Source organism: Eucyclogobius newberryi, unplaced genomic scaffold (genome assembly GCF_026437365.1).
Source record: "Eucyclogobius newberryi isolate DKJ021-1_F unplaced genomic scaffold, fEucNew1.0.hap1 SCAF_7, whole genome shotgun sequence".
NCBI lineage: Eukaryota > Metazoa > Chordata > Actinopteri > Gobiiformes > Gobiidae > Eucyclogobius > Eucyclogobius newberryi.
In genome coordinates this window covers 7,265,295-7,278,389 of record NW_027316389.1, presented here as the reverse complement: position 1 = coordinate 7,278,389, position 13,095 = coordinate 7,265,295, and the positions used below count along the sequence as shown (strand labels likewise).

The following is a 13,095-nucleotide window of genomic DNA, read 5'->3' as shown; positions in this document are numbered from 1 at the left end:
AGGGTGGACAAAGAGTGACTGAAGAGTGGACGAAGAGTGACCAAAGAGAGACCGAAGAGTGACCAAAGAGTGGATGAAGAGTGACCGAAGAGTGACCGAAGAGTGACCAAAGAGTGGATGAAGAGTGACCGAAGAGTGACCGAAGAGTGGACGGAGAGTGGACGGAGAGTGGACGAAGAGTGGACGGAGAGTGGACGAGGAGTGACCGAAGAGTGACCAAAGAGTGGATGAAGAGTGACCGAAGAGTGACCGAAGAGTGGACGGAGAGTGGACGAAGAGTGGACGGAGAGTGGACGAGGAGTGACCGAGGAGTGAACAAAGCACAAACGAAGAGTGACCGAAGTAAAATTTGGCGTGAGACTTTATGATTTGCTCGTTGCTGTTTCTCTGTCATTCTGTGAACCTGAACCGAGCCCGGGCTGATACGAAACTGTCCGAGATGAGTTCATTAAGCCTTTCATCATGTTCAGATCAGATGTTCTCCGTATTCACTCGGTTACGGAGGCCAAATTTCCCAGAATTCAATACAAGTCATTTGCAGTACTTTGGTCCTTCTCTCGCCTTCTCTTTATTCAAACTTTGCTTCAGTCGTCGAAAAAGCTGCAGAAGAGATGGATGTTTATTCACTTTGGTCGCCGCGGTGCGAAATGGGCTTTTTTGACCATTGTTCCCTCGTCAAAAAACATATCTGGAGTTGTATTTAGCGTCGTTCGTGCTCGTTATTCCTTTTCATGAGGTTCTCTTCTCACACAAACGCAAATGTCCCAGAATTATGTCGTGCGCTTGTTTTACGCCCATTGTCAGTGGCGAGCTAGCTTTTGTTTGTTGGTAAAAAAAAAAATGTTAAAAGGGGAACGCACGACTGACTGAAAGTAATGTGTGGTTTCAGAAGGATTAAGTTCTGCCAAAGGTCCTCAAAAGCATGTTTAAAGGCCAATAACAACACAAATAACGCCATAATACCGTATTTTCCAGACTATAAGTCGCACCTTTTTTCATAGTTTTGGCCGGGGTGCGACTTATACTTATATTTATACTTATATACTTATACTCCGGAGCATATTATTTATTATTTTCACACTTGCAACTGCATTTCATACTCCAGTGCAACTTATATATGTTTTTTTCTTCTCTATTATGCATTTTTTGGCTGGTGCGACTTATACTCCAGAAAAAACGGTAACTGAAAACTATATTAATGATTATGAATACAATGGGAAGCAGTGGAATTTGTGGAAACCCAAGTTCAAAAGAAAAGAGTTGGGAATGTGTAAAAAACAATGGGACTTTTGCCCTGCATTTTTGTTTTCCAATACCACATGTCACTCATGGTGTGAATAAAACTCAATTAGGCACTGCGGGCGCCAGAATTCACTCAGAGATTGGCGCACAATGCCATTTCCCCGCTTAGCTCCGAGTGAACCGTCATATAGGTCGGATTATTGAAAACAGCTTTCCATTTAGCCATTTTCCCCCCTATCTGTCTTTTCTTTAGGCCAGGGATAATGGAAAAATGCTCATGAAAGAGAAGAAAATGTCTCGAATAGAAAAGAGAGAATTCAGGGCTGAACTCGCGCCACAATGGAGCCGGAGAACGGGGGAGAAATGGATTGTAACGATCGTCGGGCGAACAGCGAAAGGTCCATATGTTGAGGACAGAACGGGACAAACCCACGAATTAGCATCGCGAGCTAACGATGTATACGTCAAGCGTTTATGTCAGCTTCATCCCAGGAAAACAAAACACTGAATTACCTTCTTCCGTTCATTTTTTCAGTCACATTTTCTACCCGCTTTGCCCGTTCGGGGTCGCGGGTGACGGGAGCTCATCCCAGTGACTTTGGGACTTAGGCGGGGAACACCCTGGACTTCTTATTTGCATATAATTTTGACACTTTTTTAATTCATTTGGACACCGCTAAAGTCAGTTGTTAGTATTTTGAAAAATATTTACCGTTGCACAGTTTTGCAGATTGACTAAACAATTGAAAATTATATACAACACTCTAAAACTATAAAACTGATTTTGTTTTATTGTTTTTCTGGATTCAGGTCACAACATAATCGTAAGAATCAAAAAGATAATAATCATAACAATTTTAGAAGCAAAATTAAATTGTTTTAGTTCAATTCCTCGTCAAAAAATGGACTTAAATGTAAATCACCCTTTTCATCTGGCTGTTTTTGTCACATTTAACTTTATTTTGTCTTTCAGAGAGTAAAATGTTGTAAAGTCGGTCACAAACTTGAGGAACAATCACATGTCAGAGCTCGAGAATGAAAGAAAATTAAAGTGTTCACCGTTGTTTAGTTGTTTTTCGGTGACATTCTTCTCGCTTCTTCTTTTTAATGAGGTATAATGGTTGTGCTTCTAGTCTTATTCACAACAACAACCCTTGATGCCATGACTGACTTCAAACCAAAGGGGCGTTCCAGAGTTTTTTGTTCAAGTTACTATCCAAAGTCAAAATATTGCCAGTACTACAGTGTTGTTCCCCCTTAAGTTGTTCTGTTCTGCCCACACACTTGTCCGTAAACCTGCGCAGAGCCTCTGTAGTTATAAATGCAGTTATGCTAATGTTGCTAATGTTGCTAATGTTGCTAATGTCTACGTACACGGAGCTAACGCCAACTAAAGCAAACAGTCGCTCTCCAACCTTGCTTTGTAAACATTTAATGTAATAACAATGTCGCGGGTTAATACAGTTACTTCATTGGATCCAGTAGCATTGGTACAGAGCAGTGGGCGGAGATGGGGGGCGGGTGGAAACAGAACTTTTCTAAGCACTCGAGCCTCAACTACAGGATTATTTGCACGCGCATGACTCAAACAAAACGCAACGCTGAGTAAGACGACGACGAGGAAACACTGTTGTGGCGCCATTAAAAGCCATTAAGTTTGCTTAATGTCCCTCCTTTAAGAGAGAAATATAAAAACTTGAAGTGCCCCCTACAGGTCGGACGACTCATTGAACTGAAATGCCATTAAGATAAATCTATTTTGAATTTTGCTAAAAATGATCACAGAATAGCACATTTTTTAGGTTTATAATTCCACTTCCTGTTTGCAGTTGATGACATCACACTAGGAAATTACCCAGCAAAAACTAATGTCACTTTTTAATTTGACAAATAAAAATATACGAGAGCGACTTTATTTTGTTGAATTCATGTTTAGAGAGTAAAAAAAAAGCTGTTTATTTGTGTAAATTCTCCATAAACTTAGTCTGAAATGAGTGTCCCTGCTGTGATGTCACTTCCTGTCATTTTCTAGTTTTTTCAACGTTTTCTCCACAAATACCTGCTCAATCGCTGTAAAAACATTAATATATATGTACGACAGGTATAAACACACCAAATAAAGCCAAAATGAGAAAATCGTACAACCCGCCGTACGTCCCTTTTAGAGTACTTCCGAGTCTCTGAAACAAGCACATTTTCCCGCTGAACCTCTTCCTCTGCCATGTTCCCGTGGTCTATATTTAGCCGGTCACGCTCCGTAGGTGAATCTCTCAGCTTCCTGCCTCCCTCTTCCGCTTCTGTGGCTTTACATCTCTTCTCTACCTTCCGCCGGTCCAAAAAAAAAAACGTCGTTCTGGCGCCGACGCCGCCAGGACGGCCGCGGGCGCCGCCGGCTTCACGCCTGGCCGACCCGCTCCGGCGCCGCCATTTTGCAATCTGATAAATAACAATGTTTTTTTTGGGGGGATTTCTCCGAAGGTCCCCCGCCGCCGCCGCCACGCTCCATGTGCTGGCGGCCGCTGCAAAAAAATGCCAAAACAGACAAACAAAACGAGAGCGAGCTTCTCCGGACGCCCGCACGAGACGCGAGCGGGGGATTTTGGACTGAACAAGCGTGCTTCTTTTTTTTTGTCTGTCTCTTTTTTTTTCTTTCTTTCTTTCCCATGGGGCTTTGCACATATTGATGCCATGTTGAAAAATCCTTCGCAGCTTGTGTCGACTGGCAAACAAAAACCCAGCAGCACTTTTCACAAACACCAAAACAGTTGGATAAACATGAAGGTCAAAAGCACCAGCGTGTTTACACCTGGAGACTGGCTTTTGGGCAAGAAAGAAGGCCTCGAAATGGAATTATGTTTTCATTCAGAGTGAAAAAAATGAAAATAATAATTATAATTTATGAAAATAAAGTATATGTTAAAATCTAAGTGTATATTTTTCAAAGGGGCTTTTTTCCCCTTGTTTCAGATAAAAGTACTCTTGAAACTATTCAGGTTTGTATGTTTTTTTTATTCATACATTTCTATTCATTTTGATGAACTAAAGAATTCAATTTTCACTTGCAATGGAACTGGGCGACTGAGGGATTAGAACATCTTTTATTCATTTGTAAACTCATAAATTACATTATTATTGAATAGCTTTTCATTTGCAGAGTTAGTTTACACGATGCCAATTCTATTCACTTTTCATTTTCATCAGTGTTAAAGTAAATTCATTATTACAACCAACATAAAAGTACATCAGGCGCGTGTGTGCAATCCTAGAATGCAAAAATGTACTGGGTTAAAAAATATCCTAATTTCAGAAGATTTGACCTGTTAAAACGTATTTACTTTAACATTTCATTAGTTTCCAAATGTTTTTGACTTATTTAAGTATATCACTTTTTGTTACAACACTAATTATTGATGTTGTACCTCATCGTTGTTTTAATGTACACTAAATACATATATTTGAATCGTAATGAACTCAAATACAGAAAATTACAGGGTTAAAAATGCTGCATTCACATCATTTTAACAGGAGTTGGTAGAAACAAAGGTTTCTTCTTCCCACTCCTGTTTTTGTGCTGTTCAGAATGTGAATATGCAAATGAGGCTGTAACCTTTTCCTTGGCACAAACTAGAAATAAACAAATCAATCAGGAAATGTTAGGCAAAGCTAGGTATTCAATATTTTACAGCATAATATATTTGTACTAAAAGTGGACGTATTATGCATTATTATGGCTTTAATTGTCTTTTAAACACACATTTAGTCAATTCGTTATCAGTATTTCATGTTTTCTAACTTCTTGGTAAACTACACCATCGTTTCCAGTGAGGCTGTCGGCACCTTTTGCTCTCCACAGTTAAAAAAAACAAACATATTAAGCCCTTAGGCAACGTGACCGCAATGCTAATAGAGCCGTGTGTTCGTTGAGAAAACAATTTGACGGTAGAACGAGTGCGGTGACGGGCTGTGGACTTGTAAAACTGTGCAAGGGAAGTTTACCCGTCATGCAGCAGTTCAAACGGAGTGGTTTGTTACGCCGCAGAGAAGATGAGCTCGTAAACACGGATGAAACGAGCGCCAATGAAGCGAAATACAACTCTTTTCGCTGTAACACTTGAATCGATGAGTCCTGTTCGTCCAATGTAATCGCTACGTCCCTATGAAGTAAATAGATCGATGCTCAAAGGGTTTTAATAGGTTATGTTTGCGTAGTATTTGTCCTTTAAGTGACTTCTTTCGCTGCTAAAGTGGAAAACGCGGGACATTCTCTTCTACACTCGCCCTCTTACACACTATTCATCTCATCTCAACGGAAATCTTGACGTTTTTTTCTCCCCCTTAACCTTCTGTATCCACTTCTCCTTCAGTAACCATTTTCCCACAATGCATTGAGAGGTCTCGCGGGACCGGTTCTCCTGTAGGTTATACATGTACCTCAGATGGAGCGACGGTAACCGCGGCAGAAAGGCCCGAGTGCTTCCGCGTGACTGCGGCGCTCGCGTCCTCGACCGGTGAGTCTAACGTGTCTGGAGGCAGCAGTGCATTGTGGTCTACTGAGGACAGGCGCGGGGGGCAGTCTGGGGTCTCAGAAGTGCCCACCATGACATCGATGACAAGTCAGAGGTTGGATCTTAAGTGGTGGAGTGCGCGGAGTGGTTAGCGCCTCACGAGCCGCTGGCATGTTCTTTTAGTGTTGAGACGATGCCAACATTTTGAATCGGGGATACCACAATTATGATTTTTTCATTTATTTATTTTTTCTAATTTTTTACTAATTCTAACTTTATCTTTTTCTTTATAGTAATTCAGATGTTTTTTGTTTTTTTACTGATTCAGATTTTAAAAATATTTTTTACTAATTCAGAATTTTTGTTTTTATAATTTGGATTTTTTTTTTCTTTATAATTCAGATTTTTTTTTCTATATTTTTATCATTCTGATATATATATATATATATATATTTTTTTTAACTAATTCTGTTTTTTCTAACCCTAACCCTATATATATATATATATATATATATATATATATATATATATATATATATATATATATATATATTATTTTTTATTTTTATTTTTTTTTTTTTTTGTTGTACTAATTCAGATTTTCAAATCATTCAGATTTTTTGTTTTTGTTGTTACTAATTCTGATTGTATTTGATTTGTCTTTTTTTTCTTTGTTTTTATAAAAAAAAAAAAAATTTTCTTTATAATTCAGATTTTTTTTTCTATATTTTTATTATTCTGATATATATATATATATATATATATATATTTTTACTAATTCTGTTCAGTTTTAGAATGTTTTTTTTTTTTTCTTAATCTTAATGGTTTATCAGTCGCAGCTCGTCTTTCATCACAGACGGACGAAATCGCATTGTGGACACCAGCTTTACAGGTCAGATCTGTGGAGAGACAAGCCCCGTAACAATGCATGCCCTTCTAACCAATTAAATTTAAGATGGACGCGTTTAATATCATACTGTAGAACATGATAGACCCAGAAAAAAACAGGTCAATAACGAGACAAACCGTGCAGCGTCTCGTTAAAACCGTTGCTGACCACTTTGCTGACCGGGCTCCAGTTCCGCCTTTAATAACGTTCATCCATTTTTGGCTTCACGCTCGCAACGCTTTACCGCTTTATCGAATCAGCGCCTGTGATTCTCTGTGGAATCTATTTGCTCCCCGTTTAGGCCACATTACGCTCCCCGTGTGTCGAGCCGAGCGCCGCGGTAACACGTGACGGGGCGAATGGCTGCAGAACAGATACGCATGTTATTAGATTGGATTGACCTCCTTGTGTGGCGCTAACCCGGCCCAGTGCGCAAGAACGTCTGTATTTGTGAAGCCGACAAAGCCCAATGTCGTCCGAGGTAAATGGAGCCCCAGAGGCAGCACATATGTGGGCCGGACCAAACTAACGATACGCTTTTTTATGTGATGGAGAAACTGTAATTTGCTCATGAAACATCCAGGTTCTTTGTGCATTTCAAGGCCTAAAAGAAAAGAAAAGAAAGATTGTTGTAAATGTTTTTCGAGAGTATAAGTCAGCCATAAAATGTATAATAGAAAGAAAAAAACATATATAAGTCGCACTGGAGTATAAGTCGCGTATAAGTTTAGGGGAAATTTATTTGCTAAAATCCAAGACCAAGAACAGACATTTCATCTTGAAATGCAGTTTAAAATAATAACAGATGAGAGAACATGGTGAATAGGTGTAAATATGCTAACGCTAACACCTTCAGCTACATGACGTATGCTAACGCTAACACCTTCAGCTACATGACGTATGCTAACGCTAACACCTTCAGCTACATGACGTATGCTAACGCTAACACCTTCAGCTACATGAGGCACAGACAGAACTGTGGTAAGTGTCTTCAAATAGTAGTTTGTCCTGACAAATTGCAAGATTGTGCTGAACGCAGACCTGAGCAGGGAGAAAGAGAGAGAGCCTCGGTGACCCATGACTTGTCATTGATGTTCAGGGGTCAAAAATACCCGAGGTGTGGCAGAAAGAATAAAGTCTAAAGAATAAAGCCTAAATAATAAAGTCTAAAGAATAAAGCCTAAATAAAGCCTAAAGAATAAAGTCTAAAGAATAAAGCCTAAATAATAAAGTCTAAATAATAAAGCCTAAATAATAAAGTCTAAAGAATAAAGCCTAAATAATAAAGTCTAAAGAATAAAGCCTAAAGAATAAAGTTTAAAGAATAAAGCCTAAAGAATAATAATTCTTACGCTAATGCTAATGCTAAGACTGCGGCACGAGAGGAAATGTGCCATCAAAATAAAAGAGGAAGAGAAAGTGAAGGCATTCATTGCGCCTTTGCTGGCCAATTGTGAAAATACACAATACAGTTTCTGCGATGCACTTTTTTCATGGCGTCTCGAGGAGAAACCATGAGTTTCAAACAAATCAGACAATGTTGAGTTTTTCACACAATGTGTAGGGGGCTCTATAGAGTAAATTTGTTACATGGGTATTTATTTCCACTGAGACCATAAAAACGCACTAGTGAGTGAAATATGAGCTCCGCAGATCAATTCCAATAGGCGTGACTTGTCCTTGAAAAAACAGGAAATTAAGCCTTTTTTGAGGGCGTGTTACGCGGAGACCATAAAGAATATCAACATTCTTTTGAGTATTTATTAAATTTCAATGGCTTTAGATGCAAAAGGTGTTGTTTTGAGCTCGATCGGACAAAAAACCTAGAACAAGTACGATTTTGAAAAAAAGAAAAGTCAAGCGTGGCGGTGCCACTTTGATTTGACATGGCTGACTTCCTGTTTATCATAGAGCGATGCTGCCAGGTGCGTTTTACTCCTCAAAGGTCAGAGGTCAAAGGTAGCTCTATCACTGTCCCAAGTCTCTTGTGCCTAGGCCAAAGATTAAGCGTTTCATGTTTTTTCTTTTTTGAACTGGTCGGCGCTGTTGCTACGGGCATCTCGCAACCTCCATTTGATTGAAGGAAAGGTTTCGTAGGTCTTTCCTTCCTGCTGCTGTCAGACTTTATAACAAACACTGTTAGTCCTGAACACTCGCAATACTGACCTAACCTAATACTGATGTGCAATTCTGTCGTATGTGCAATTACTGTCGTGATTCATGTGCAATTACTGTGAAATTCATGTGCAATCTATGTGCCGTCGTGACACATATTCATGTGCAATTACTGTCGTGATCACATGCAATGGTATTTATGTATTTATTTATTTGTCTATGGGAGTTTTGTTTATAGGAGATCTTCTACTGAAAGTGTTTTTCAGACTTCCTATAAGTGATCTGTTCTTTTCTTCTGTATCTACGTCGTACTTTTACGAACTCCTCCCAGGGCGTTGGCTCTAAAAAGCTGAAATTTGGTGAAAATGGTGAAAATGAGGAGTGGGACATCAATTTTTTTTTCAAATTACATTGATACCTGTCACGGTCTCTGAGCGGCGAAGCCGCAAACTTTAGCTAGAATTTCAGAAATCTCCCAAATTTAACATTTCTGCCGTTTGCACAGATAAAGTCCGAATTGTGTCAAATTAGAATCAGTTGTTAAACTCTTTGCCCTAAACCTACTTGAAGTGAAATAAATTAATTTGGCGCCACAGCGCCCCCTACAGATTTTATATGGAGGTTAAATGTTTAGTTTTGCGAAATTATATGAAATTTGACACACAACTCAGTTTTGGCATCCCCATCAAAAAAGTCAATGAGACCCATGTCATAATTGTTATGGCTTTGCCGTAGCAATGACCAAAACCTCCCACGTTATTCCAATGGGGAAATCGCCAGAACATGTTTACACTTTATACTTTCACAAACTCCTCCCAGGGCGTTAGCCCTATTAACCTGAAATTTGGTGAGACTCATCTTCAGGGGTGGACCATCAAAAGGTATCCACATTATTCAAAGAGTCACGGTGTCTGTGCGGCAAAGCCGCACATTTTGCCAAGAATTCAAGATAAAATTGCTTTTTGAATGGTAAAACAAAGGGGAGAAGATGTGACAGTGTCACAGATTCAGCAGTAGGCGTAATAAAAGGACCATTGGGGCGCGTTGGCGCCCCCTCCTCTTGCGGCGTAGCGGCGTGGCGAGGGCCGATCATTGACGCTTGCGGCTTTAATTTTGTCTTATTTTTGGCTAATCTGTGGCGGTGAAGAATCTTTTTTTGTAGACAATAACGCAGCGTGCTTATGTTTTTCAGTCCATGTTCTTCTCACTAGTGCCTTCAAACTAGATTCATTCAAATTAATCTATTTATATCTAAAACATGTATCTATTCCATTACATTTTTCCAAGCTGGTACATTTTGTATCACATTGTATGTTTGTATTTTGTGTTACATCATTTCCTAGAGGTTGTAACCTGGTTGTAACACGGGGTTTGTTATTGTAACAGCTCCAATTCTGTCAATCAGGGACCAAATAGGACAATCATATTCATATATCAGTGTTTAACTTGATACTCCCTGGTCCCACATGAGGATTTTCAGGGCTGTAGAATTTTATTTTCAACACATTTTATGTTATGTGATGGATATGTTAGGCAAAATGTAATGCCTTTTCAGCTTTCTATCTGTCAAACGATTTATTTAAAACGCTGAGCTAAACATCATCTGACCTGCGGGGATGGTTGTCACGACCCCCACGTTGGAACAATAGGAAATGAAGTCTGGGATTGTTGTGTCTGATCAATGCCAAAATGAATGAACAAAATGTCAAATTATGATCTATTTAAATATTTTCAAGTACCTGATGAAAGCATCATGTGTCTCCTTAAGCGTCTGTCTGGGAGTATTTACACAGAAAAGTATCAGCAGGTAAGTTCACAACAGCTTTATTAAGTATTGTATGATAAGGATAGAATGTAAAAACATTCAAACAGAACAATATGGTTTTGTTAAGTACAATGTTTTGCCTTGGAACAGACTTGAATCGCAGAACTGATGTTAACACACAGTTTTACGAGTTGCACAGACAGAGGGATAAGTTGATGAACAAGGGTGGTCATTCCAATTGTTTTGTACACCGTGGTTGATTTCCACACAGTATTCATTTCCCCTGTCGTTGTTAGGCTCGCCTTCACTCCATATTTTTAAATCCACTGGACAACCATCAGACCACATCCAACCTCTTTCCTTGTGGATGTCACTGAGTCCAATCCAAGTTGGTCCCTGGCTGAAATCAAAATTGCGGATCAAAGTCTTCACAAAGTCGTTTTCTTCAGGGCTGTGGATGGACACCAGGTTGGCTCCCTCGGACACACAGTACAGCTCTGCATCAGCCCAGGTCAGATGAGTGGACACGTACTTGTAACAGTGACCATTGAAGCTGTACCAGAACATGGGGCAGCCTCCACGCTTAAGCTTCACTTCACTGAGCCCAGAAGGAGAGGCCAAAGCCAGGGACACACCCAGGAGCACCAGGGAGACACGGGACAACTGCATGACGACCATGTTGACTTCAAGAGCAGACTGATAATCTGTCAAACTGTGGGAGGTGTTTTATAGGCCATGTATGCAGTAGACTTTGACCTAATTTGTGCCAACACTAAATGTCGGAGATTAAAAAAAGTCTTCATCGGCCCATTTATGAGTGACTTTGTATTATTATTGTATATTATAGTGTATTATTATTCCAATGAAAGATAAAGGAACCAAAAATAATGCTCTTGTCTAGTTTCACATTCCTAAATGTATTATAGTGCTTATCGTAAGGCATGTTTTATGATGTTGATATGGTGTATCGATGTATAAATAGCAGATTACAGAGCAAAAGCCAAAGAAGTATATAAACATAGAGACCAAACTCCAAAAAAGCATTGGAGTTTGGCAGCAACGTATTCAAATGTTTGAAAGTGGTCAGAGCATTCAGTGGGACAGCAGGAAGACAAGATGAGGCCTATTTTAACTGCAATGTCTGAAGTAAATGCCAGTTTTTTGTCAAATTGTCCAGTTACAGTTTTGTTTAACTATGGGACTAGTTGTAAGATGTAAAAAAGTGGCATCATCTGTTTGTCGCCTTTGAGATGAATAAGATGAATGATGTATTTTTGAACGTGATTATGTATTTTGGCAATGTAATATCGCGATGGAGACAAACAGATGGCAGACGCTCCACCAGAAAAGTTAGTGCACGAGTTTGAAGAAGAAAAGATAACATTTTCTGTTGAAGTGATATTTTATCATGAGTTACTAGTTGTAATGCACAAATTGATGGAAATGAGAGTTTTTTCTTCAATATCGTTCCATTCACTGTCAGATCCTTCTCTGTTGTCGGGCTGTCCTATGCTCCAGGTTAAAAACTTTATCAGTCATTTATGATTTACTTGAATTACAATGACTGTAAGAAAATAAGATTATGTTGCGACACAGAAGGAAGTTCACAACAAGTTTATTAAAGCTGAAGGGGTTTATCAGAAGGTTTTACAATGCTGATATAGCTTAATGATTACAGCCGCAGAGTCAAACCGCCAAAGTGAAAATAGTAGAAAAAGCTTCAGTTGTAGTCATCTGGACTCAGTTTGAAAAAATAGACGTTTCGACTCTCATCCAAGAGTCATTGTCAATAACAGAATTTAGGTCGAGAACTCCGATATTAATACTGTTCTGTGGTAAGACCCGCCCATTGGGAGGAGCCTTCCTGAAGTAGAAAGAGTTGTTTGTTTCAACAGAAACTCCCCTTTGTATCTACCGAGCTAGCCTATTCAGAATCTTAATGGGCTATTAGAATCCTCTTTGTCTTTGTGAGACCCTGGCTCGACCACCCTGAGTACCTGATTAGCATCTGAATGTCCTTTACCTTTCCAGGGGTTCAGAATCCCATTATAAATAACAGGAAGATGAAACCTAAGCCCTCCATTTCTGTTTAAAGAAGGTCTTTCTTTTTTAACAAAAATAGCTTCCTTGACTCCTCTTTCAAACCATCTTTTCTCCCTGCTTAAAACCTTCACCTCACCGTCTTCAAACGAGTGATTAGAGGCTTCAAGATGGAGATGCACGGCACTCTGAGGTCCTGAACTTGTGTTTCTTCTGTGCTGATAAAGCCTCTTGTGTAGAAGCTGTTTAGTCTTACCTATGTAACGTTCTTTACAACTTTCTTCACTGCATTGGATCGAATAAACTACATTGCTCTGTTTTTGAGTCGGCAACTTGTCCTTTGGGTGAACCAGTTTTTGTCTTAAAGTGTTTCCTGGTTTAAAATAAACAGGGACTTCGTGTTGTCTAAAAATTCTCTGCAATTTTTCCGACAGGCCAGACACATAAGGGATAGAGACACCCTTCCTTCTCTGTTCAGTTTCCCTTTTGTCCTGCTTCTTGGTTCTCTTCACTCTGTTGAGAGCCCAAGCGGGGTAACC

General features: G+C 39.4%; 1 protein-coding gene across 1 annotated transcript; it reads right to left on the bottom strand.

Annotated features, from left to right (window-relative positions):
• Nucleotides 1-10,635: 10,635 nt before the first annotated feature.
• On the bottom strand, nt 10,636-11,187 carry LOC140349115 (lactose-binding lectin l-2-like). The gene has a single exon (XM_072435340.1). The coding sequence runs from the start codon at nt 11,183-11,185 to the stop codon at nt 10,688-10,690; it is 498 nt and encodes a 165-aa protein (XP_072291441.1). The 5' UTR covers nt 11,186-11,187; the 3' UTR covers nt 10,636-10,687.
• Between the last annotated feature and the right edge of the window lie 1,908 nt (nt 11,188-13,095).